The following is a 26,242-nucleotide window of genomic DNA, read 5'->3' as shown; positions in this document are numbered from 1 at the left end:
ATGACCAATGCTAACAGTTTGCCCACAGTTAGATGGTAGGTCTTAGCAATCTGACACTCCATAATGAAGCAGATGGGTATTCAGATACTGAAAACTCACACTAATCTAAAATAGCATGTATTAGCAGTTAGCATATATTAGCATTATATTATATATTCGGTTGATTTGGCACAGTTTTCGCCACTTGCACTTTCTGTATGTGTAAGCCCAGACTGGGATTCGAACCCCACACACTCCAGCAGTCCACCGCAGATATGTTCCTATGCTAGTTCCTCTATTTTGTTTGCCAAATAAAGACCTTGATCTTTATTTTCCAGGTCATTCATGAAGCTAATCCACCCTCGGAAATAATTTTCACCGTCAAAACGGCCCCCGCGTATGGATACCTGCGTGCTTTTGTTGACGGTAAAGACCAGTTCCAAGGAACCAAAGAGGAACCCCTAAAAACCTTCACACAACACAACGTCAACGCTGGTAACGTCCAGTACGTCCAGTCAACGCCCGACCGCCTGAACGACTCCTTCGTCTTGGAGGCCAGTAATGGGGTGGCAGAAGTCAGTGACATCGTTTTATCGGTGGACGTCGTCCCTCGCTTCATACCTGTCCGGGTGTCCAATATTACCCTGAAAGAAGGCGCGTCCAAGGCGCTCACGGAGAAGATCATCAGAGTTACCAACCAGCACTTCTCCGGGGTCCAGTTTGTGTACTACGTGTCCGAGGGACCAAAGCACGGGCGCATCGAGAACTCTCGTTTCCCAGGGACCCCCACCACCTACTTCACCAGAAAACAGGTAAGACTCAAGCGGAACTGTTTCGGGCAGCTCCCATATTTAGGCGTCGCCACAACGGATCTGGTCCGCATACCAGACTTGGCACCGCTTTTACATCGAATACCCTTCTAGATGCAACCCTCCTATTTCTACCCCGGCTTGGGACCTGCGCTTAGAGTGCACTGACAAGTGCGCCCCCCAATAGACCCATCCCCTTTCTTTTCCCCCTACGAAATTAGCCAAACAGGTCCGTGCAGACGCCTTGCAGACTTTGGTATATTGGCCAAAAGTATATATGCCTTTAATTTCATGGCAACATTTTAGGGAAGGCCCTTTCTGGTCCAGCATAAAGCAAGATCCAAGAAGAAGTGCTTTGATGAGCTGATGAGTCTCCAAAATTAGCCAATCAGGTCCGTGCAGACGCCTTGTAGACATTGATTCATTGGCCAAAAGTAAGTAGTCACCCTTCCCAATGATTAGGAGTTTTACATGCCTTCAATTTCATGGCAACGTTTTAGGGAAGGCCCTTTCTGGACCAGTATAAAGCAGGATCCAAGAAGAAGTGGTCTGATGAGTTGATGAGTCCCCAGGTCCGTGCAGACGCCTTGCAGACATTGGTTCACTGGCCAAAAGTATGTAGTCACCCTTCCCAATGATTAGGAGTTTTGGGTACATGATTCGCTTACAGGCCTACATGCCTTAAATTTCATGGCAACGTTTTAGGGAAGGCCCTTTCTGGTCCAGCATAAAGCAGGATCCAAGAAGAAGTGCTTTGATGAGTTGATGAGTCTCCAAAATTAGCCAATCAAGTCCAGTGCAGACACCTTGTAGACGTTGGTTCATCGGCCAAAAATGTGTAGTCATCCTTCCCAATGATTAGGAGTTTTACATGCCTTCAATTTCATGGCAACGTTTTAGGGAAGGCCCTTTCTGGACCAGTATAAAGCAGGATCCAAGAAGAAGTGGTCTGATGAGTTGATGAGTCTCCAGGTCCCTGCAGATGCCTTGCAGACATTGGTTCATTGGCCAAAAGTATATAGTCACCCTTACCAATGATTAGGAGTTTTAGGTACATGATTCGCTTACAGGCTTACATGACTTCAATTTCTTGGCAACGTTTTAGGGAAGGCCCTTTCTGGTCCAGCATAAAGCAAGATCCAAGAAGAAGTGCTTTGATGAGTTGATGAGTCTCCGAAATTAGCCAATCAGGTCCGTGCAGATGCCTTGTAGACATTGATTCATTGGCCAAAAGTAAGTAGTGACCCTTCCCAATGATTAGGAGTTTTACATGCCTTCAATTTCATGGCAACGTTTAAGGGAAGGCCCTTTCTGGTCCAGCATAAAGCAGGATCCAAGAAGAAGTGGTCTGATGAGTTGATGAGTCTCCGAAATTATGGGATTGAATTCAATTTTGGGATGAACTGGATCAGGCCTGGATCGACCTCACAAATGCTCTTTTGAACAAATAGAGACAAATTCCTATAGACGTTCACACCATGTTAACACCCTCAAGTCATTAATACCATTGCCCATGTACTATTTGGGCAGAATGTGCTCATAAGTGGGACTTGTGTTTAGGATCGACGTCACAAATAACTGGTTTATTTCTTTCTCACAACGTAGTTCCAAAAGTATGCGGACTCCTCTTTCTATTCATCAAGTTTAGATGTTTTTTTGCCACCTGTACTGAAAGGAACTCCAGTGGCCTTCACCAGAGCCCAGACTTTACCTTCACCGAACATCTTAGAGACCTCACCCACTGTACTTGGGACATCCATCACTAAATGACACTATTGCTTTTTACGTTGATAAAGGTGGAGCAGGAGTTCATCTACTACGTCCACGACAACTCCGAGACGTTGGAGGACTGCTTCACCATCACAGCCAACGCCACGGACATCCGTAAACACAGCACGCCCAGGACGGTGTACGTCCAGATCACACCGGTGAACGATGAACCTCCGGTTATTACAGCCAACAAAGTGCTCAAGGTGGGTGGACTATAAATCCATGCTTTTCCTTTTATACCTGTTTTCAGAACCAATTTTGTCCACTATATGGCCAAATGTTTTAGACACCTAGTTATAGCGTCTCTAGTTATAGAGAAGGCCTGGGTCACAGTGTACATTCCAGCTCATCCAAATGGGTTGAGGTTATGGCCCTGTGCAGGCCACTAGGGTTTCTTTTGTCTCAAAGGCCACAGTCTGGACATTAAACTTTGTCACGTGTACACTTTGATGTACACTGATTAGTCAAAATATTAGGACCACCTACCTGAAGACCCAAACAGAAGGCTTGTTTTGGCACACTATGTGGACAAAAGTATTGGCACACCGTTTCTAATATTTGAAAGTATATGTTTTAGCCAGTACAGTTGCTAACAGGTGTAATAAATCAATTCTATAATGGCAATTACATTATTCCAACCATGCAGTAACAGTTTAGGGAAGGGCCTTTCCTGTTCCAACCCTTTCCTTTTCAGTTTGAAGAAACTCCTGCACAGTGGCCCGCACAGATTACTGACTGAACAGCTTTGGAATAAACCGGAACATCGATTGAGACTTTCTAGACCAACATCAGTGCCCAGTGAAATACAAATACAAATCCTCTTTTGACTGTATGGGCACAAATTCCCACAGACATGCAAGTCTCATCCTGTCACTCATTTTTAATACCATTTGTTTTTGAATTGGGATGTCCGACAAGCTCGTGGTCATAGTGCCATATTTCTGTTTTGGTCCACTATGCCCAAGAACAAAGTGAAGCTCTAAGTATAGACTAATTTTGGAAGCAATCTGAAGATCCATTACGCTTCCGTGTCCAGATGATTTGGATTCCTGAAGGCTAACGGCCAGTCAAAATTAAAAGGAAAGGATCGGTGTGCTAGAAAGTCACACAAACAGCAACTACGCAGATCAGCCATAACATGAAAACCACCTCCTTGTTTCTACACTCACCGTCCATTTTATCAGCTCCACTTACCATATAGAAGCACTTTGTAGTTCTACAATTACTGACTGTAGTCCATCTGTTTCTCTGCATGACTTGTTAGCTCCCTTTCATGCTATTCTTCAATGGTCAGGACCCCCACAGAGTAGGTATTATTTATTTAGGTGGTGGATCATTCTCAGCACTGCAGTGACACTGACATCCATAAGTATCCACAAGAGGGCGCACTGCACCAATTTTAGGGCCACTTCCATAAGACATCAGACACCAACATGAGGGCACGACAGTGGGCAGTCAGGATAGTGTCTACAGCACACACAATTAAATCCCTAATTGATATAATTCAATAAAATAACATGTTCTACTCATCATATTTAAAGTACAACCCCAAATCAGAAAAAGTTAGGACTGTGTGGAAAATGCAAATAAAATAAACATGCAGTGTTCCTTTAACTTACTTTGACTTGATTGCAGACAGTGTAAACCCAACATATTTCTTCATTTCATTTGTTAATAAACATCCATTCCTGCATTTCAGGCCTGCAACACATCCCAAAAAAAGTTGGGACGGAGGGCAATTTAAGGCTAGTAATGAGGTGAAAAAACTAAATGATGCGATTCCAAACAGGTCATTGTGATCATGGTTTTGGAGTCTTTGATGAGCAAAGATGATCAGAGGATCTCCGGTTTGTCCACAAATGTGTGAGAAAATGATTGAAATGTTTAAAAACAACGAACCTGAAAGAAAGATTGGAAGGGATTTGCTTGTTCTCCCTCTACAGTGCATAATATCATTAAACCATTCAAGGAATCAGGAGGAATTTCAGCTTGTAAAGGCCAAGGGCGCAAGCTTAATCTGAATGCCCGTGATCTTTGATGTTTGTAGAAGCAGTCTGCATGCCTAGGTGCTTGGTTTTATACACCTGTGGCCATGGAAGTGATATAAACACCTGAATTCAATGATTTTGTATGGGTGAGTGAATACTTTTGGCAATATAGTGTATATCAGACCACAATGCATTAATAGAATATAAATAAATCCAAAGACAACTGAGTATGACTGACTATGAGTCAAGTCTGCAGGATGTTGTAACTTCCCTAAACCAGGACGGTTTGGTCTGTCTTACCAGCGTGTGTGTCATGAGGCTGGAATTTTGAGTTACGTTATGTGCATGTGCCTGTGCCTATTTTAACACATAAGTGTTAAGTTTTGTGCTGGAAATCACTGTAGCACTTGTCTTTGGTACCACCTGAATGTCAGATATCTTAGTCACATAACGTTTCCCGTCACCTCGGCTGTAACGCTAACCTAGACTTTTAACCCCCACTGAGTCACCAAGACATCAGCCATTAAAACAGCTGAGCAAAGCTTTCATTCGAAATAGTCGAATTCTTTTACCATTTCTCATGCTGACCGATATTCAAGTGAGCTGACTCGATCTTATTCTGGAAGTGTTGAAATCGCACATCCTTTTCTATCTTAGTCTGTGCTTGCATCAGCAAGATACGAAGCCATGAAGTTTCCAGGCTGAGTAGTTTTTCACCCAGATGTCGCAGATGTGATGATTAGATCCACACGGCTGCTTTAATAGACTGTGATCTAATTTTTCCCAACAAAAACAATGCATATTGAAGTACTCATATTACCTGCATAGCAATAGCTTTTCATTTTCTACAATTACTGACTGTAGTCCATCTGTTTCACCCTGTTCTTCAATGGTCAGGACCCCCACAGGACCACTAGAGAGCAGGTATTATTTAGGTTGTGAATCATTCTCAGCACTGTAGTGACACTGACACGGTGCTGGTGTGAGTGAATAAGACACAGCTGTATCCAGTCACTGTCCACTCTATTAGACACTCCTACCTAGTTGGTCCACCTTGTAGATGTAAAGTCAGAGACGATCGCTCATCTATTGCTGCTGTTTGAGTTGATATTTTTGGTTGGTGGACTATTCTCAGTCCAGCAGTGACAGTGAGGTGTTTAAAAACTCCATCAGCACATACCAGCACAACACACACTAACACGCCACCACCATGTCAGTGTCAGTTCAGTGCTGAGAATGACCCACCACCTAAATAATACCTGCTCTGTGGTGGTCCTGTGGGGGTCCTGACCATTGAAGAACAGCAAGAAAGGGGGCTAACAAAGCATGCAGAGAAACAGATGGACTACAGTCAGTAATTGTAGAACTACAAAGTGCTTCTATATGAAATGGACAGTGAGTGTAGAAACAAGGAGGTGGTTTTAATGTTATGGCTGTTAAGTCTTGCGAGATACCTTCTCAACCAGGTGTCCAAATACTTTTGGCCATACAGTGTACACTAAAAATTCGACCAGTTTACCTTTGTACATGTCCATGATGTTCTTTTCATTCGTCCAGGTCTGGGTTGACTCTATGACAGAAGTCACTACAGAGGACTTGAAGGCAAAAGATGACGATACCAGTCCAGAAGATCTACACTACATCATCACTCAACCCAGTAACGGTCACCTGGCTCTGAAGAGTGCTCCCAGTAGACCCATTATGAACTTTACGCAGACTCACATTGACCACGGAGAGCTACTGTTTGTGCACAATGGTAAGATGATCGACCATCTGACAGCCCTGACCTCAGCCCCGTTGAATTTTTGGACTTTATGGTCCACCAAGCTCATGGTCAGGTGTCCAAATACTTTTGGTCATATACAGTAGTGTTCAAAAAAATAGCAGTGATTTTAAAAAAGTGAATAAAGCACAAAATCATTATAATAACTTTTATTTCCATAAATGCAAATGCACTGAAAATACTACACTTTTAATTCTGAATCAAAACATTAACAACATTTAGCCAGTTTGTGTTCATCCTTTACAGAAAGTTAAGAAAAATGAATATTAGGCTGTTCAAAATAATAGCAGTGCCAGCATTTTTCTTTAAAAACTCAAAAAATTTATCTATAAACTGAAAATGTTTGAGGTTTCACTTTACTTTAAATTACTGAACTAATATTTAGTGGCATAACGATTGTTTCCGAGATCTGTGTTGCATGGAGTCGACCAACTTCTGGCACCTCTGAACAGGTATCCAGTCCAGGATGATCAGACTACATTCCACAGTTCTTCTGCAATTTGGGGTTTTGCCTCAAAAAAACGCGTTTCAGATTTCAGCCCACAAGTTCTCTCTGGGATTGAAGTCAGGGGATTGGGCTGGCCACTCTATTACCTTAATCTTGTTTGTCTGTAACCAAGATGTTTTGGGTCATTGTCATGTTAAAACACCCATTTTAAGGACATTTCTTCTTCGACATAGGGCAACATGATCTGCTCAAGTATTCTGATATATTTAAACTGATCCATGATCCCTTGTATGCGATAAATAGGTGTAACACCATGGTATGAAAAACATCCTCATATCATAGTTTTGTACCACCATGCTTTACTGTCTTCACAGTGAACTTTGGCTTGAATTCAGTGCTTGGGGGTCGTCTGACATACTGTCTATGGCCACTTGACCCAAAAAGAACAATTTTGCTTTCACCAGTCCACAAAATGTTGAGCCATTTCTCTTTGGACCAGTCAATGTGTTCTTTGGTAAATTTGAACCCATTCAGGACGTGTCTTTTTCTTAACAACGGGACTTTGCAAGGAGTTCTTGCTGGTAAATTGGCTTCACTTAATCATCTTCTGTACTCACTGGTAACTTCAGATGTTCCTTGATCTTTCTGGTGGTGATCACTGGCTGAACCGTTGCCATTCTGGCTATTCTTTGATCCATTCAAACAGTAGTTCCACGCTTCCTTCTGCATCTTTCAGGTTTTGGTTGTCACTTTAAGGCATTTGAGATCATTTTAGCTGAGCAGCCTATCATTGCTACACTTCTCTGTATGTTTTTTCCCTCTACAATCAACTTTTTAATCAAAGTACGCTGTTCATCAGAACAATGTCTGGAACAACCCATTTTACCCAGTATTTCAGAAGGAAATGCGCTATGACCAACCTGTGCAACATTTGCCCCCCTCCTACCTTAAATAAGGGCCAAAATTGACACCCATTCTTCTGCAGAATGAATGACTTCACCAATTGAACTCCTCACTGCTATTATTTTGAACAACCCCCTTTCAATCAATGCTTCAATTACTCAGAATGAGCGGCATGCATGTCCTAATTGTTGGGTTTGTTTTGGTTTCAATACTCTACTACACTTTCAAGTAAATTTTTTGCTTTGTAGAAATAGCATTTCTACTAAAAACATTGATTTATCAAGTTAATGGTGTTGGACTGCTATTTTTTTGAACACCACTGTAGCGTATGTGAAATCACATACATGACATGCGGATTGATTCATTATACACTGATCAGCCATAACATTAAAACCACCTCCTTGTTTCTACACTCACTGTCCATTTCATATAGAAGCACTTTGTAGTTCTACAATTACTGACTGTAGTCCATCTGTTTCTCTGCATGCTTTGTCTCTGCATGCTTTGACACTGACGATTAATGGTGGTGGTGTGTTAGTGTGTGTTGTGCTGGTATGACTGGATCAGATTCAGCAGCGCTGCTGGAGTTTTTAGACACTGTGTCCACTCACTGTCCACTTTATTAGACACTCCTACCTAGTTGGTCCACGTTGTAGATGTAAAGTCAGAGACGATCGCTCATCTATTGCTGCTGTTCGAGTTGGTCATCTTCTAGATCTTAATCAGTGGTCACAGGACGCTGTTGGTTGGTGGACTATTCTCAGTCCAGCAGTGACAGTGAGGTCACACCACCACCATGTCAGTGTCCGTGCAGTGCTGAGAATGACCCACCACCTAAATAATACCTGTTCTATAGTGGTCCTGGGAGAGTCCTGACCATTGAAGAACAGGGTGAAAGGGGCCTAACAAAGCATGCAGAGAAACAGATGGACTACAGTCAGTAATTGTAGAACTACAAAGTGCTCCCTCTATAGGGGGATACTGAGTCGCAGTCTCTCACACACAGGTGACTTATACTAGAGAAAGTAGAGGTATAAGCTTTAATACTAAACACTTCTTCAGACCCCAACTTGAAGCCAGACACTGGATATACAACTTCTCAGTGACCGTAAGAATAGCCTCCAATATGTCTGGTGCTATAATGTCAATAATGCTTGCTACCAGTAGCAGAGCTGAGATTCGAACTCGGAACTCAGTGTGCCATCTGGGCGCCTTCTCCCCCTTCCTTAATTGTTCTTGGTTGCCAGAAAGCTCGATATTAATCCTACCCGCCAGAGCACTTGGCAATAATAAAAAGCTCATCGTCAATTTTGATGCGTCCCAGTGGTACCGTTCCAGTCAGGCTGCTTTACGGGTGATGATAATATGGGCATAATTGTGTTCTGCAGGAGCCACAGCAGGAGGCTTCAGCTTCCAGGTAAACGACGGTGTAAACTTCGCTCCGAGGCAGATATTCAGCGTCACGGCTCGTGCCCTGGTTCTGCGTCTGGAAAGGAGCGGCCCGCTTAAGGTGTTCCCAGGTAAACATGCTAGATTACCAGGGTAATCCATTTAATCTATTGCGTTTCAGTATTGCACACATTGGCACTGACATTACTCAAGCGCGACTATGTTCAAAACAGCTGCACACACACACACACTTCGTTGTTGGAAAACAATATAAAAAACATCTGGTTGGTCTTTCTGGGACATTTAACAGGGTTTTAAGGTAACATCTGGTATCACATTACTATATGGTTACAACCACAACAAATGCAAACAGGCGCAAGAAATCAATTAAATAAAGAAAATATGCTTCCAATTTTGCAGCAACAGTTTAGGGAAGGCCCTTCCTCCCCGAAGAAAAGCTTGGTTTAAAGAAACTCCAATGTCCTGCACCTAAACAGCTTTGGAATAAACAGGAACATCAATTGAGGCTTTCTTGACCAACATCAGCCCAGCCTGACGAATGCTCGTTTGACAGAAAAGGCACAAATTCCCACACACACATGCTTCAAAGTCCTCTCAGAAGCCCTCACAACATCATATACAGTGTCCAGTCACATAATTATGACCATGCGTAACTCATGACCTTTCTTGACCGACATCGGCCCAGCTGTACGAATGCTCTTTTGACCGAACAGACACAAATTCCCACAGACATACAGTGTATCACAAAAGTGAGTACACCCCTCACATTTCTGCAGATATTTAAGTATATCTTTTCATGGGACAACACTGACAAAATGACACTGACACAATGAAAAGTAGTCTGTGTGCAGCTTATATAACAGTGTAAATTTATTCTTCCCTCAAAATAACTCAATATACAGCCATTAATGTCTAAACCACCAGCAACAAAAGTGAGTACACCCCTAAGAGACTACACCCCTAAATGTCCAAATTGAGCACTGCTTGTCATTTTCCCTCCAAAATGTCATGTGACTCGTTAGTGTTACTAGGTCTCAGGTGTGCATAGGGAGCAGGTGTGTTCAATTTAGTAGTACAGCTCTCGCACTCTCTCATACTGGTCACTGAAAGTTCCAACATGGCACCTCATGGCAAAGAACTCTCTGAGGATCTTAAAAGACGAATTGTTGCGCTACATGAAGATGGCCAAGGCTACAAGAAGATTGCCAACACCCTGAAACTGAGCTGCAGCACAGTGGCCAAGATCATCCAGCATTTTAAAAGAGCAGGGTCCACTCAGAACAGACCTCGCGTTGGTCGTCCAAAGAAGCTGAGTGCACGTGCTCAGCGTCACATCCAACTTCTGTCTTTGAGAGATAGGCGCAGGAGTGCTGTCAGCATTGCTGCAGAGATTGAAAAGGTGGGGGGTCAGCCTGTCAGTGCTCAGACCATACGCCGCACACTACATCAAATTGGTCTGCATGGCTGTCACCCCAGAAGGAAGCCTCTTCTAAAGTCTCTACACAAGAAAGCCCACAAACAGTTTGCTGAAGACATGTCAACAAAGGACATGGATTACTGGAACCATGTCCTATGGTCTGATGAGACCAAGATTAATTTGTTTGGTTCAGATGGTCTCAAGCATGTGTGGCGGCAATCAGGTGAGGAGTACAAAGATAAGTGTGTCATGCCTACAGTCAAGCATGGTGGTGGGAATGCCATGGTCTGGGGCTGCATGAGTGCAGCAGGTGTTGGGGAGTTACATTTCATTGAGGGACACATGAACTGCAATATGTACTGTGAAATACTGAAGCAGAGCATGATCCCCTCCCTCCGGAAACTGGGTCGCAGGGCAGTGTTCCAGCATGATAATGACCCCAAACACACCTCTAAGACGACCACTGCTTTATTGAAGAGGCTGAGGGTAAGGTTGATGGACTGGCCAAGCATGTCTCCAGACCTAAACCCAATAGAACATCTTTGGGGCATCCTCAAGCGGAAGGTGGAGGAGCGCAAAGTCTCGAATATCCGCCAGCTCCGTGATGTCGTCATGGAGGAGTGAAAAAGCATTCCAGTGGCAACCTGTAAAGCTCTGGTAAACTCCATGCCCAGGAGAGTTAAGGCAGTTCTGGGAAATAATGGTGGCCACACAAAATATTGACACTTCAGGAACTTTCACTAAGGGGTGTACTCACTTTTGTTGCCGGTGGTTTAGACATTAATGGCTGTATATTGAGTTATTTTGAGGGAAGAATAAATTTACACTGTTATATAAGCTGCACACAGACTACTTTTCATTGTGTCAAAGTGTCATTTTGTCAGTGTTGTCCCATGAAAAGATATACTTAAATATCTGCAGAAATGTGAGGGGTGTACTCACTTTTGTGATACACTGTACCTCAAAGTCTCATGAAAAGCCATCTCGGAAGCCCTCACATCGTAATATACACTCTCGAGTCACATAATTACGACCACGCGTAATGAAAGGGTTAGGGTTAGGTGTGTGATAGGCTGTCTGCACACACATCCCTTGCTGTGAAAGATATGGGGGAACTGTGGGAGGAAACCGGAGCTCCCGGGGGAAACACACGCAGACACGGGGAGAACATGCAAACTCCCAACAGAAAGGACCCGGACTGCCCCGCCTGGGGAACGAACCCAGGACCATTTTACATTTTCAGCATTTAGCAGACACCTCTATCCAAAGCGACTTACAGTACAGTATACAATCTGAGCAATTAAGTGTTAGGGGCCTTGCTCAAGGGCCCAACAGCAGCAACCTGGCAGTGGTGAGGCTTGAACCAGCGACCTTTTGATTACTAGTCCTGTACCCTAACCACTAAGCTACAGCATGCCCATATTATATTATATTTGTATTATTTTCAGTGTATAAGTATCAAAAACAACCCCATTATTTAACAGGACCAGGACCATGGAACACATTAACAGGTTTCTCATACATCCTTATGGGAAGAAATACCTTGAAACTCAATGCCAGTCCCAGAACCAACCGACGTCGAGTTTCAAGGTACCGCTGTGTATATTAAACTCACATGGATCTTGGCGGTAAGTTCTAAGGATCGTCACCATACTGCTAAACTACAGACAGAATATAATTCTCATCCTTTCATTTACAAATGAGCAACAATTATCCTAGCCATATCACACATCTAAAGGCGTGTTGAAAAACAACACATGTACAGTGTTACGCTGCCCGATCTCGGCAGCGTATTATGGGCGCGCTATAAAACAGCGCATTAGTTATTGGCACACTCGTGCGTTCTGTTCTGCTGTTGTTGTTGCTGCTTTTGAGACAGGGGAAACGACCAATAGATCGCTGATCCGTCACCAGGCAGAATGTGAGGACAACCAACCGATCGTTTGGGTTAGACAGCTGCATGGCCAATCAACGTAACGGATCGGGAAAACGGAGGCGGGACCTATCCTTGAAGAGAGGCGCTGCAACACCTACTCGGCCGCCTTTTTTGCGCTCAGACTGGCTGTGGTCATTAAACTGTGTGTTGCTCTGCCAAATGCGTTCGTGTTTTGTAGTTGGGTGTTCGTTGAGTATTTGGTGTTGCTATCAGTGTTCGTTGTGTTAGTCTGTTCTGTTCTGTCCGGTATACTTGGTCAGGTTGTAAATATTATTGTAAATAGTCATTTTCTCCCACCTTGTAAATATTTGCATAACCACTATAAAAAGTAAACGCACCTTTGTTGTTCTCCGTTTATTTTATGGGTTTCCTGTTTAGTTCATTTTGCTAACACTAGTGGCTTCTTTATTTTATTTATCCTTAGTGTTACGGCTTTTACCTCTAGACTGGGTCGTAACATTATATGGGGGCTCGTCCTAAAGAAATTTAAATATTTCTCCTGTCATTTCTTTTCTTTGTCCTGCATAGCTCATTGCATCTGTTGTCAAACATTTTAAACTTCTACATCACCCTAGAAGTTTATTTTTGAGGGTGGGGGAGAGAAGAGTAGGAAAATAGAGTTTTGTTTGTTTGTTTGTTTGTTTTTCTTTTGTTTAAATAATGGCTTCAGCAGCATTTAATCTTGCAGAATTTATTCGTGGTCCCAATGTTGCGCAGTTGGACAGTTGTCGGAAGGATGACTTGGGTGAGATGCAAAGCATTTTGGGGTTAGTGTTTCCAGACAAATGGTTAAAAAGGAAATAAAACAATTGGTGATAGACAGGCTAATTGAATTGGATGTGTTGCAACCAAGTGTTGTGGTAGATACCACGGTTCACTCTGAGGATATGGAGTTGCAATCTGCCTCTGTTGAAAGGGAAGGAGCTACACCTAAAGAGAGAAGGGCCTTGCCTTTGTATACACCTCCAGTGTCTCCGAGGGGATCTGGTGAAGCTAGGTTTAAGGTGCGTATGGCACGTCTGAGGTTGGAGGCTGAGGAAAGGGAAAAAGCACGTTGTGCTGAGATAGACCTCCGGCTCGCAATAAGAAAGCTCGAACTGGAAACCGAAAAAGAGATCCGTTTTCGGGAGCTAGAACTTGGTGTGGCGAAGGCGGCACCAAGCTCAGCCGGCGAAGCGGTGACTGATCGGGTCCAGGGTCCAGTGGGAGCTGTTTTTCCTGAAATGCCAGCTGTGGAACCTCTAGAACCAGCACCGGTGCTAGCCAGGAGCGCTGATGTGAGTAAAAACATTGGCCTGGTCCCTCCGTTCAAGGAGCATGAGGTGGATGCTTACTTCCCAATCTTTGAGAGGATTGCAATTACGTTAAATTGGCCAAAAAGTTTGTGGGCTCTTTTGCTTCAATGCAAATTAGTTGGGAAAGCTCAAGAAGTCTGTTCTGCGTTGTCACTACAACAAAGTATGGACTATGAGTTTGTGAAAGCGGCAGTTTTGAGAGCTTACGAGTTGGTGCCCGAAGCCTACCGACAAAAGTTTAGAAGCACGGAGAAGCGCGGTAGTCATACGTTCGTAGAATTTGCTTATGAAAAGTCAAGTCAGTTTGATAAGTGGTGTTCGGCTAGTAACACAACCACGTTTAATGAGCTTAAGGAGCTTATTCTTTTGGAAGAATTTAAAAAGTGCCTGCCAGATCAGCTGGTGACTTATTTAAACGAACAAAAAGTAATGACACTATCCCAAGCTGCGACGCTGGCTGATGAGTTCGCCTTGACTCATAAAACAGTTTTCGTGGGTCCATCGGTCAACACTGGTTTACAAATGTCTAAAAATCGGCCTAGGGTTAAGTTTGTACCGAAATCGGAAAAGAATGAGGAAAGAATTTGTTTTTACTGCCGTGAACCAGGTCACTTTATTGCCGAGTGCGGGATGTTAAAGAAAAAAAATGAACGTGGCAAATTCGTTAAAAAGGTGAATGCATTTAGTTCTGGAGGGACCCTTGTTGTCCCCTCTGTCTCGGTAGACGTAATAGAACCCGTGTTTAAACCGTTTACAACAATGGGTTATGTTTCTATTCCCGGTTCAGAGGAAAAACAGCACATTTCCATATTACGGGATACAGGTGCGGCTCAGTCGCTTATGTTGGATTGTGTATTACCGTTTACGTCTGATAGCTATAGTGGCAGTGACGCTTTACTACAAGGGGTGGGTATGGACATTATTCGTGCCCCGCTACATAATGTTCTTGTTGAACTGCCAGATTTTGTAAAGCAAGGAAAAATTGCTATTCGTCCGCAGTTACCGGTAAGCGGAATTTCACTTATTCTCGGCAATGATCTTGCCGGTGATAAACTTTGTACAGTACCTGAAGTTGTTAATGATCCTTTTAAAAATGTTAATGAAACAGAGTCCGAATTGTATCCGTCTTGTGTTTGTACTCGTGCCATGAAACGAAAATGTCCTGATATGGTTCACTTGTCTGACACTATTTTTATGGAAGAGTTTATGTCACCGCCGGTCTCTGATGTAAAAGATGAAATGGATGTTTGTGACGCGACTGCTGTGAGTAATAACACTGATTCTTTTGTAACGAGAGAAGAACTTATATTAGAACAAAAGAAAGATGCTACCTTAAGGCATTGTTTTAAGTTTGTTGAGACACCTAAATCTGTTAAATCTCCTGGTCAATATTATTTGTACAATGATGTGTTAATGAGACGGTGGTCTCCTGTTTGTATTTCAGATGACCGATCGGATGTGTGCCAGATTGTCGTGCCTCAGCCATTTAGATTGCAAGTTCTCTCATTGGCTCATGATCATCCCTGCTCTGGACATTTGGGAATTCGGAAGACCTATCAGCGAATTCTCCGGTACTTTTTCTGGCCATCTTTAAAATCGGACGTATCCAGGTACTGTAGCACCTGTCACGTGTGTCAACTTGTCGGTAAGCCAAATCAGAAAGTTAAACCTGTACCACTTCGCCCAATCCAAATTAGCTGTGAACCGTTCGAGCGAATCCTAATAGATTGTGTAGGGCCACTACCCAAAACGCGTTCAGGAAATAGTTACATGTTAACTATAATGTGCGCCGCTACTCGGTTCCCTGAGGCCATACCTATTAGTTCCCTTCGCTCCCGTGTCATTGTGAAGGCTTTGATTAAATTCTGTACCACCTTCGGATTACCAAAGGTAATTCAATCAGACCAAGGCTCTAATTTTATGTCGAGATTATTTTCGCAAGTAATTAAGGAACTTGCAATAAAACATCAAGTTTCCTCGGCATACCACCCTGAGTCACAGGGAGCTCTGGAACGCTTTCATCAAACGTTCAAAAATATGTTGCGTACATATTGTTTCGAATTGGAGAAGGACTGGGATGAAGGAGTACCGTTCTTATTATTTGCTGTTCGCGACGCGGTACAAGAATCGCTTGGTTTTAGTCCTTCCGAATTAGTTTTTGGTCATGTTGTTAGAGGTCCACTTCGTGCGCTCCAGGAACAGTGGTTGTCCCTGAGGTCACAATCGAAGTCTAAGTCGGTTTTAGAGTATGTGCAGTCTCTTCGTGAGCGAATGGAAACTGCACGAAAATTGGCCGCTCGTTCATTATCCTCGTCACAGGAGGATATGAAAAGGGGGTTTGACCGTAAGTCTGCGCCCCGTTCATTTCAGGTTGGCGATTTAGTTTTAGCTTTGCTTCCTGTGCCTGGTGCGTCCCTACATACACGTTTTTCTGGTCCCTATACGGTGTTAGAAAAATTAAGTAACGAAAATTATTTAATTAGTACGCCCAACCGCAAAAAGAAAACTCGTGTAAGTCACATCAATTTGTTAAAACTGTATCGTGCCCGTCCCTCCCAGCTACTGTCAGAACCAGCAGTGGTGTCGGTGGTATCTAAACCAGGGGGTTGCGAATATTCGCCTGAGTCCGATAGCCTTCATTTAGGACGTTATGGTTTGCCCAGTGCCCGTCTGTTAAATTCGGTGGCGCTAGAAAATCTCGACGCAAAATTGGCTGCGTTATCTCCAGATGCGCAGCAAGAGTTAAAGGCTCTGATTGGCTCTTTTCCGGAACTGTTCTCTGACACCATCGGGCGCACCTCAGTGTTATATCATGACATTGATGTCGGTGACCACCCTCCAATCAAACAACATCCCTATAGAGTCAATCCGACCAAACGCGACATTCTTAAGCAGGAAACGGCGTACTTAATTCAAAATGGTCTCGCCGCTCCTAGCTTTAGTCCGTGGTCGTCACCGTGTATCCTAGTACCGAAATCTGATGGTACATTTCGCTTTTGTACGGACTTTAGAAAGGTAAATTCCGTAACGAAACCGGACTCCTATCCTTTACCCAGGATGGAGGATTGTGTAGACAGTGTTGGTTCAGCGAAATTTGTGACGAAGTTGGATCTGTTAAAAGGGTATTGGCAGGTTCCCCTTACACAGCGCGCGTCGGAAATTTCGGCATTTGTAACTCCTGATTCGTTCCTCCAGTATTCGGTAATGGCCTTCGGGTTACGGAACGCCCCCGCAACGTTCCAACGCTTAATGAACATGCTGTTGTCTAACATTCCCCAGTGCGCGGTTTACTTAGATGACGTAGTCGTTTATACCGAGTCCTGGAAACAGCATATCTCGATTTTAAAAACGGTGTTTACACGTTTAAAGGAAGCCAAATTAGTGTTACATTTAGAGAAGTGTGAATTTGGTAAAGGTGTTGTGTCCTATCTGGGCAAGGTTGTTGGCAGTGGTCAGGTGAAACCACTAGACGCAAAGATCCAGGCGATTCAAAATTTTCCCGTGCCTACCACAAAACGAGAATTGCGACGTTTCCTTGGTATGGCCGGATACTATCGCTGTTTTTGCAGGAACTTCTCAACCTTAGTAAACCCGCTAACTAATTTGTTACGTGCAAACGTATCATTCGCATGGTCCCCCGAAGCTGAGAGTGCTTTTGTTTCGATCAAGACCCTATTAAGTGGATCTCCCGTGTTATCCGCACCAGTGTTTAACGAACCATTCAAATTAGAAGTTGACGCATGTGACACAGGTGCAGGTGCCGTACTCGTCCAAGAGGATGAGCTTGGAGTTGATCACCCAGTGTGCTTCTTTTCCAGGAAATTTTTAAAACATCAACTCGCTTACAGCACAATAGAAAAAGAGGCCCTGGCGCTGTTATTAGCCCTGCAACATTTTGAGGTTTATCTGGGTAGCAGCAGCAGTCCGATCCGTGTCTTTACAGATCACAACCCATTGCTATATATACACCGCATGGCGAACGCTAATCACCGGCTGATGAGGTGGTCCTTAATATTGCAGGGATATAATTTAAAAATTATACATCGGAGGGGACTTGACAACATAGTGGCTGACGCACTCTCGCGCGGAATTATGTAAGTTTGTCTTTTCTATTATGTTCCTTATTGTGTGGGTTTTGTTTTGTGGGTGGGGGTGTTACGCTGCCCGATCTCGGCAGCGTATTATGGGCGCGCTATAAAACAGCGCATTAGTTATTGGCACACTCGTGCGTTCTGTTCTGCTGTTGTTGTTGCTGCTTTTGAGACAGGGGAAACGACCAATAGATCGCTGATCCGTCACCAGGCAGAATGTGAGGACAACCAACCGATCGTTTGGGTTAGACAGCTGCATGGCCAATCAACGTAACGGATCGGGAAAACGGAGGCGGGACCTATCCTTGAAGAGAGGCGCTGCAACACCTACTCGGCCGCCTTTTTTGCACTGGCTGTGGTCATTAAACTGTGTGTTGCTCTGCCAAATGCGTTCGTGTTTTGTAGTTGGGTGTTCGTTGAGTATTTGGTGTTGCTATCAGTGTTCGTTGTGTTAGTCTGTTCTGTTCTGTCCGGTATACTTGGTCAGGTTGTAAATATTATTGTAAATAGTCATTTTCTCCCACCTTGTAAATATTTGCATAACCACTATAAAAAGTAAACGCACCTTTGTTGTTCTCCGTTTATTTTATGGGTTTCCTGTTTAGTTCATTTTGCTAACACTAGTGGCTTCTTTATTTTATTTATCCTTAGTGTTACGGCTTTTACCTCTAGACTGGGTCGTAACATACAGTTAGTCCTGATTAAAGCACGGTCGCATTTTAAATGAAAATGTGCGTACTTTAGGTGTTTACTTTGCTTACTAGGCTTATAAAATGAAAGAAACTGTCCTTTCTGAGGTGTTTGTGTTCTGGAAAATGTCTGTAATTCAGAGCCTAGTGAGTGTTAATTAACTTGAAGTTTCAGATGTAACTGGCTGATAAAAGGTGTCGCCACACAAATAAGTCCAAAACGTTCAGGCATCAAAGCCTCCAAGCTAAAACAACGTGGTTGTGTTTATAGCCCGATCCAGACGTTTGCACTTTTGCTTTGACTGCACTTTAACAGCTGCAGCTCATCAGGAGGGACGTTTTCCCTTGTCTTTGTTTTATCCAGGCACTTCATCCCTCATTTCGAGAGAGGTTCTCAAAGCAGTAACCAACGACGATGAAGGCGGCGGGAACCGCACCATTGTTTTTAGTGTTGTTAATTCGCCCAGATTTGGAAAGCTGGTAAAGGTGGAGACGGACGAGGCAAAGAGAGAGATTTCTACCTTTACACAAGAAATGGTGAGTATAGTAAACCGTCGTGCTATTTTAATCTGGCTAAAGTGCTAAGGCTCTAGTTCTACAATTACTGACTGTAGTCCATCTGTTTCTCTGCATGCTTTGTTAACCCCCTTTCATGCTGTTCTTCAATGGTCAGGACCCCCACAGAGCAGGTATTATTTAGGTGGTGGGTCATTCTCAGCACTGCGGTGACACTGACATGGCGGTGTGTTCGTGTGTGTTGTGCTGGTATGAGTGGATCAGACACAGCAGCGCTGCTGAAGTTTTTAAATACCGTGTCCACTCACTGTCCACTCTATTAGACACTCCTACCTAGTTGGTCCACCTTGTAGATGTAAAGTCAGAGACGATCGCTCATCTATTGCTGCTGTTTGAGTCGGTCATTTTCTAGACCTTCATCAGTGGTCACAGGACGCTGCCCACGGGACGCTGTTGGCTGGATATTTTTGATTGGTGGACTATTCTCAGTCCAGCAGTGACAGTGAGGTGTTTAAAAACTCCAGCAGCGCTGCTGTGTCTGATACACGCATACCAGCACAACACACTAACACACCACCACCATGTCAGTGTCAATGCAGTGCTGAGAATGATCCACCACCCAAATAATACCTGCTCTGTAGTGGTCCTGTGGGGGTCCTGACCATTGAAGAACAGGGTGAAAGGGGGCTAACAAAGCATGCAGAGAAACAGATGGACTACAGTCAGTAATTGTAGAACTACAAAGTGCTTCTATATGGTAAGTGGAGCTCATAAAATGGGCAACGTGTGTAGAAACAAGGAGGTGGTTTTAATGTTATGGCTGATCGGTGTATTATATATATATAGATATAAGGCCTAACTCACAGTCAACGTTCCAATTCATCTCAAAGGCAAGAGAGAGAGAAAGAGAGTTGCCAGTCAGTTAAAAAAAGAACATTCCTTAATCCAACATTACAGATAAGTCTTTAACTATCTACCGTTCATAATATTGTGGAAAGATTCAGGTAATCAGGTGAGATCTCAGTATTTGTATGGCAAAGGACTTCCCAGAAACTGTAATCAATTTTATACATCTGTAAGCAGTTGGTGTGTAGTTATTCGCAGGGGTGTCTACATACTTTTGGCTATGAAGTGCACATTCATTTTCATGTATTTTTCTCTCATGACCAGCATTATAATATTTTACTTGCGTTTATTTCAGATAAATGACGGTAAGGTGGCATATGAACAAAACGTAGACTCTGTGGGATGGGCAACCCTAGACAGGATCACGTTCACCATGTCATCACCTCCCGCCAGCTTAGAAGCTCAGAACCTGGATATCGACGTCTCTTATGAAAACGCAGGACCCGAGCAAAGCTCTCGTCTTCTTAAAAACACAGGTACGGACCCTTAGACCCAAGGTTGTGTTACTGAGACTTTTCTGGTCTTACTACACTACACTGAATGATTTCAGATTGAATGTATATACACGGAAGTAGCCAGTCCAATGGTATTTCTCCAATGGCTCAACAAATCAACCCAGAAGTCAAATATGGTCCCAGAATGGTACCAGATCTACAGCACTGCAGATGCCTTTAACCCTTGGGTACCTCTAGGGTTCATGAATCTACAATTAGAAAAGCGTAGAAAGGAGGAAACTACTGCTAACCTTGTAGTTCTACAATTACTGACTGTAGTCCATCTGTTTTTCTGCATGCTTTGTTAGCCCCCTTTCATGCTGTTCTTTAACAGGACCACTACAGAGCAGGTATTATTTAGGTGGTGGATCATTCTCAGCACTGCAGTGACACTGACATGGTGGTGGTGTGTTAGTGTGTGTTGTGCTGGTATGAGTTTTTAAATACCGTGCGGTGTGCAGGCGCTGTTGGCTGGATACTTTTGACTGGTGGACTATTCTCAGTCCAGCAGTGACAGTGAGGTCAGTCAGTGATACTGCAGTGCTGAGAATGATCCACCACCCAAATAATACCTGCTCTGTAGTGGTCCTGTGGGGGTCCTGACCATTGAAGAACAGCATGAAAGGGGGCTAACAAAGCATGCAGAGAAACAGATGGACTACAGTCAGTAATTGTAGAACTTCAAAGTGCTTCTATATGGTAAGTGAAGCAACAACAGCATTTCATAGCAAGAACATTATGGTAACTGTCAAACATTGCTGCGTTAGGTGCCCAGATGATGCAGCGGGATAATCCGGGACAATCTGGGCGCCCCCTAGCAGACAAAATTGGCCATTAAGTCTGCTGCGTGGGAAAAGACCGGACTGAAAGGTGGGTGGGGTCTTCAACGCTGTCCAAGATGTTTGTACAGGAAGTGGAAGAGCACTGAGATCAATGCATGACCCTTAGTACGCAAATACGGGCGACAAATACCCTCCTTGGATGCAACCGGAGTCTCCAGCAGCGGAAGACTAACTGGATAAGCCAAATTGGGAGAAATGCATAAATTACCCTATCCTCTACCCTCTGATAAAGATACTGACACAAGGAACTAAGGAATACAAGAAGCATTATCTGTTCTTTATAAGGAATTACTACTAGCCAATATAAAGAAGCACACAGCTGCTTTACATGTGTAGGAAGAGGGTGGTGTTGAGGTTTCAAGCTCAATGGTTCATGCATAAGCACTTGGCTGGTGTCAGATTTCCAGCTAGCATGCCACCTGAGCGTCCCAAAAGGATCTTTTTTAACAAACAGCATTAATTAGTCTTCGTTGTAAAGTATTCTGTTTATTCACTAATTAAAATGTCATTTTAATAACAGACTTCACCGAGTAAGCCAAGTACTGATTGCGACATTATAATGCAAAGCAAAACCTATGGTGATTTACCTTAGTAACCTTCCAAACCATTTGTGTAACCTATTGTTCCATTTTAGGGGCGGTGGTAACAGAAGGCGGCAAAGTCGTGATTGACGAGACCATGTTGGACGGATCGAATCTCCTCACCAAGCAACCCGAATCCCGACGCAACTCCTATGAAGTCTGGTACCGGGTCAAGTCCTTACCTCGACACGGCGTCATCGTCGTAGGTGAACGGAACCTCACCAAGGAAAAGCCCTACTTCTCTCAGTTCATCCTGAACAAATTCGGAATAACGTACATGCACGACGACTCCGAGACCCTTTGCGACCACTTCGTGTTCGACACCTTCCTCAACCTGAAGAGTAAGCCCGCGCAGCGCCCTGCGGATGACCGCGAGGCGGTGGAGGAAACCTTTAACGTCACCGTCACGCCGGTTAACGATCAGCCACCCGTCTTGAAAACCAAGACCCCGGGTGTGAAAGTTGTCCAAGGAGACACTGTGGTTCTGGGTCCGAGCGATTTGAACGTCGAAGATCTCGACAACCTCCCTGATGAAATCCGGTACACTGTGATCAGCAGACCGAGCAACGGCTTCCTGGCTCTTGCGGGAGGTTTAAATCTCTCAGTGGATACGTTTACTCAAGCCCAGATCAACAACGGGGAGGTTTTATTCATCCAAGACGGCAGCCCTACTTCTGGGGTGTTCTATTTCAGCGTCACTGATGGCCACCATCGACCGGTTTACAAACTCTTCAATCTAGAAGTTCTGAAGATCACAATTTCAATTATCAATCAAACAGATGTGATCCTGGAACAGGGGCGGACGTCTGTGGTTCTCACACAGGCACATCTGGCAGCAGGAACCAATGGGAAGAATACGACTGTGCAATATAGAATTACGGCTCCTCCATCGTATGGGAAACTTCTCATGGACGGTCTGGAGGTTACCGATTTCGGTCAGGATGCTCTTCAAGCAAGTAGATTAAGTTACCACATGGTCGGTCTTAAATCCTCGCAGGATAGCTTTGAGTTTACGGCATTCACGTCAGAGGCGAACCTGACCGATCAGGTAGTAAACATCACCGTTAAGCCTTTGATAACCTACGCGGAAGACGTACGGATTCCGAATGGAATACGTTTCAAGATCAAGGCAGAACTTCTGAATGTCTCGGAGCTTACTGCGATCAGTGACAGCGATCCTTCATTTGAGATTGTGTCCCCTCCAACGTATGGGAAGGTCAAGACGAAACAAGACGACCCCGCCAGAGCATTTTTATTCAGTGACTTGCTCAAGGAGGAGATCTTCATTGAGATGAAGGCCAACCTTACTGGAGTCCTGGAGGTTCAAGACTCGTTCGGATTCCTCCTTAAAGCTGGAAATCTCCAATCTGCGTACGGGAGGTTTGTCTTCACCATAGTGCCATACGATCCTCTCATGACGACGCCTGCACCGTGGTACACCACTAGTACCGTTTCACCCAGGCAAACCACAACGAGTCCTTCTCTGCTTTCCGATTCTCCTTCAGTCCGGCCCACACAACATGCCACCAATTCCCTACCGAAGTTCAAAGGGCGCAATCGCTGGGGTAACTCGACCCGCACCGACTCGTCCGACTCGTATGCCACTACGGTGCACAAACCCGCTCACGGACTTGACATCTCTCCGGAGAAAGACACCCCAGTAAGGGTTGAGTCAGTCGCCCAGACTACCTCCTCCAACCCCATGGTCATAATTCTCCCCCTCTTGGCTCTTTTGCTTGTTGTAACTGTGGTCATACTAGTCTTAATCTTGAGGCGAAACCAACAGAAGAAGCAGAAGCCTTTGAGCGACGCATCTGCTCGTCAAAGTTGTCCTGAGAGTAGGTCGTTTCCCGACCACCCAGAGTGGACGGCAAAGGTTCCTTTAGTGACCGTAACCCCTCTCAGCCCGAGTAGTCCGACTCTGACGAGACTTCAGGGCGAGTCTACGACTCCGGGTTCATTTGGAGACCTGGACTCCGAGGCCGGTCAGTTTGGCAGGATCGCGACCCCCAGGCTGAGGCACAATCAGTACTGGGTGTGAACTCGGACACACTGATGTAAATACGTTTGATTTGTAAACCTTTTTGTTTACACTGACTTTTTGACAATTCCTTTGTAAATGGTATGTCCACATGATATATATGGACAGCCCTGACCTCATCAGTGCCTACCGCAACCTCAAGAAGCACCTTTTCTCATCTAAGATCAGTTTGTAACCTCGCAGATGCCTTTATTTTATTTGAAGCAAGGTAGTAGACAGAACAACATTGTTTGAAGCTGCCTCAGATTGTGCTGCTTGAATCTAGCTGGGTTTGAATTACTGGTGGACTAGGGGTATCAGACTCTCCTAAATAACCTGTGGACCAACTGCAATCGTAATCTGCAATCCTAATGCAAACCTTTTCAGCCGTACGAGGCGAGTTCATGTGCGGATGAGCCTTGTGCCAGCAGAGGTCGGAATTGCACCAGTTATGAGGAACCCTGGTCTGGCTTTTTCCCACCCTGTGAACAACAGCCAATCGTATTCGAAATCCCAGCTAGCGTATATTACCGCCGCGCCACCTGAGCGCTCATAATAAAGGTACTTTTTAATAGCTCGTGTCTACCTCACATATCCACGAGTAAATCACTGTCTATCACTACTGGGATACTATAAAATAGAAAGTATGTATTATGAAAGACGACTATGTATTCATGTGGTCATGTTAAGAGGTACTATATGTGTTTTTATGCTATTGATTATGATATTTAACAATTTAATAATATGTATTTATATAGGTCTGGGACTTTCAATTTTAAAACAGGTTGTTTGCGGTCTGAACTTCACATTTTTTGGAGGGTTTTTCCTGGAACCATTGCTGAGAAAAAGGCCGAACGGAAACAGGACAAATGACATCAGTGTGTCTTTATCAGGCAGGGATAAAAACAGCCTCCAACTCAGCTCCCAGGAATTAATGTAATTTCAATACGTAGGAGGTTCATTATTTATCTGTCTTTGGTTGAAATAGATGGACAGATTGACAATTGTTTGGTATATGTAAGAAAGACTTTTATATGCCTTCATGTATACCAAACAGGCGCCTCTCTATCTGCCAATCAGGGTCCTTAAAGGGACAGTGGTAGCCTAGTGGGTAAAGCTTTGGGCTATCAACTGAAAGGTTGAGAGTTTGAATCCCAGCTCTGCCACGCAGCCCCTGTTGAACCCTTGAGCAAGGCCCTTAGCTCGCTCTCTGCTCGACCCTGCGCTCTGACAACAGCTTCCAAACTGGGATATGCGAAGAAAGAATTTCATTGTACAGTACACATCTGTATATGTATATATGACAAATAAGGTATATCCTTACACAGCGTTTGAGCGTTTAAGACCCCACCCACGTAGTCCGGCATCCCACCCTAGCAGAGATGTGCCTGCTGCAGGCACTGCCAGTTATGCCTGGTAGATGGCGCCCAGCCGACCGGTGGGAATATCCCGCTGTGCCACCTGGGTGCCGAAAACATCAAAATTGTTATTGCATAATTTATTGTCTGTTTTACTACCGTCATAATGCCCCCAGTCGTTGCTCTTATCTTTCGGTCAGAACGACTGACACATTCATCCATTGGCCAATACTGCTGGCTTGTACCATTGACGTCTACGGAAGTGTATTCTCTATGTAGCTATTTATAGACTGCCTTTCAATAATTTATTGGGATTTCTGTCGGCAGGCGTAAAGCTTAAATGGTATTTTATTAACATGTAGGTGTGCAACTTGAAGCTTTCTGTGTGACAAAAATTCAATTATACCATTTAAAAGCATATAAAACTAAGGTGTGAGGTAACTTAACAGTTCATCATGTTATTGCAGTTACAGTTATTATTTTATTAGACATTTAAGCTGTATTTATGTATTTTGTATCTCCGTATATCACTGTAATGCTACACAACACTACGTCTGCACTGATTTAAGTATGTAAAGTAAAGCCTTGTTGAACATTTTTATATATATTTTATTATGAGCTACTGAAGGCATTCACAGTGCACGGACGTCTGTACTTTACTACAGTATATTGTATCATTTTGCTCAGGTTATGATTATGCAGATACAGAAAACTGTTGTATTTAGTATTAAACACTGGAGTGTTCGTTATTGTTGTATCTATTAATTATTAGAGCCTGTATTGCACACAATCAAACTGCTGTATCATGCTGAACTCTGTATTACTGTATGTCAACAATCACGGCGTGACTGGGATAAGATGTAAAGGCCTGATAATTTTTTACCCTACTGTATTGTTTGGAACGTTGTGGTACTTCAGCATATCGAGTCTGAAATAAAATGATTCATTGCACAATTACAGTCTATATGTTTTGCGGTTTGTAGCTAAATTATGGGGGCACGTCTGGG

The 26,242-nt window shown here is 43.9% G+C and overlaps 2 protein-coding genes across 2 annotated transcripts in view; one reads left to right on the top strand and one right to left on the bottom strand.

The window, feature by feature from the left end:
• cspg4ba (chondroitin sulfate proteoglycan 4ba) overlaps positions 1–26,189 on the top strand; it is a 35,975-nt gene extending 9,786 nt beyond the window's left edge. The window contains exons 4-10 of the mRNA XM_063017486.1: positions 318–791; positions 2,585–2,761; positions 6,104–6,302; positions 9,069–9,200; positions 18,883–19,055; positions 20,236–20,416; positions 21,911–26,189. Of these exons, the coding sequence (XP_062873556.1) occupies positions 318–791; positions 2,585–2,761; positions 6,104–6,302; positions 9,069–9,200; positions 18,883–19,055; positions 20,236–20,416; positions 21,911–23,898 (3,324 nt within the window). The 3' untranslated portion in view covers positions 23,899–26,189. The remainder of the gene's footprint in view (positions 1–317; positions 792–2,584; positions 2,762–6,103; positions 6,303–9,068; positions 9,201–18,882; positions 19,056–20,235; positions 20,417–21,910) is intronic.
• si:dkey-193c22.1 (uncharacterized protein LOC567837 homolog) overlaps positions 1–26,242 on the bottom strand; it is a 56,356-nt gene that overhangs the window by 18,198 nt on the left and 11,916 nt on the right. The window lies entirely within an intron of this gene.

This window comes from Trichomycterus rosablanca, chromosome 21 (assembly GCF_030014385.1).
Source record: "Trichomycterus rosablanca isolate fTriRos1 chromosome 21, fTriRos1.hap1, whole genome shotgun sequence".
Lineage (NCBI taxonomy): Eukaryota > Metazoa > Chordata > Actinopteri > Siluriformes > Trichomycteridae > Trichomycterus > Trichomycterus rosablanca.
This window is presented reverse-complemented; position numbering and strand designations above follow the sequence as displayed.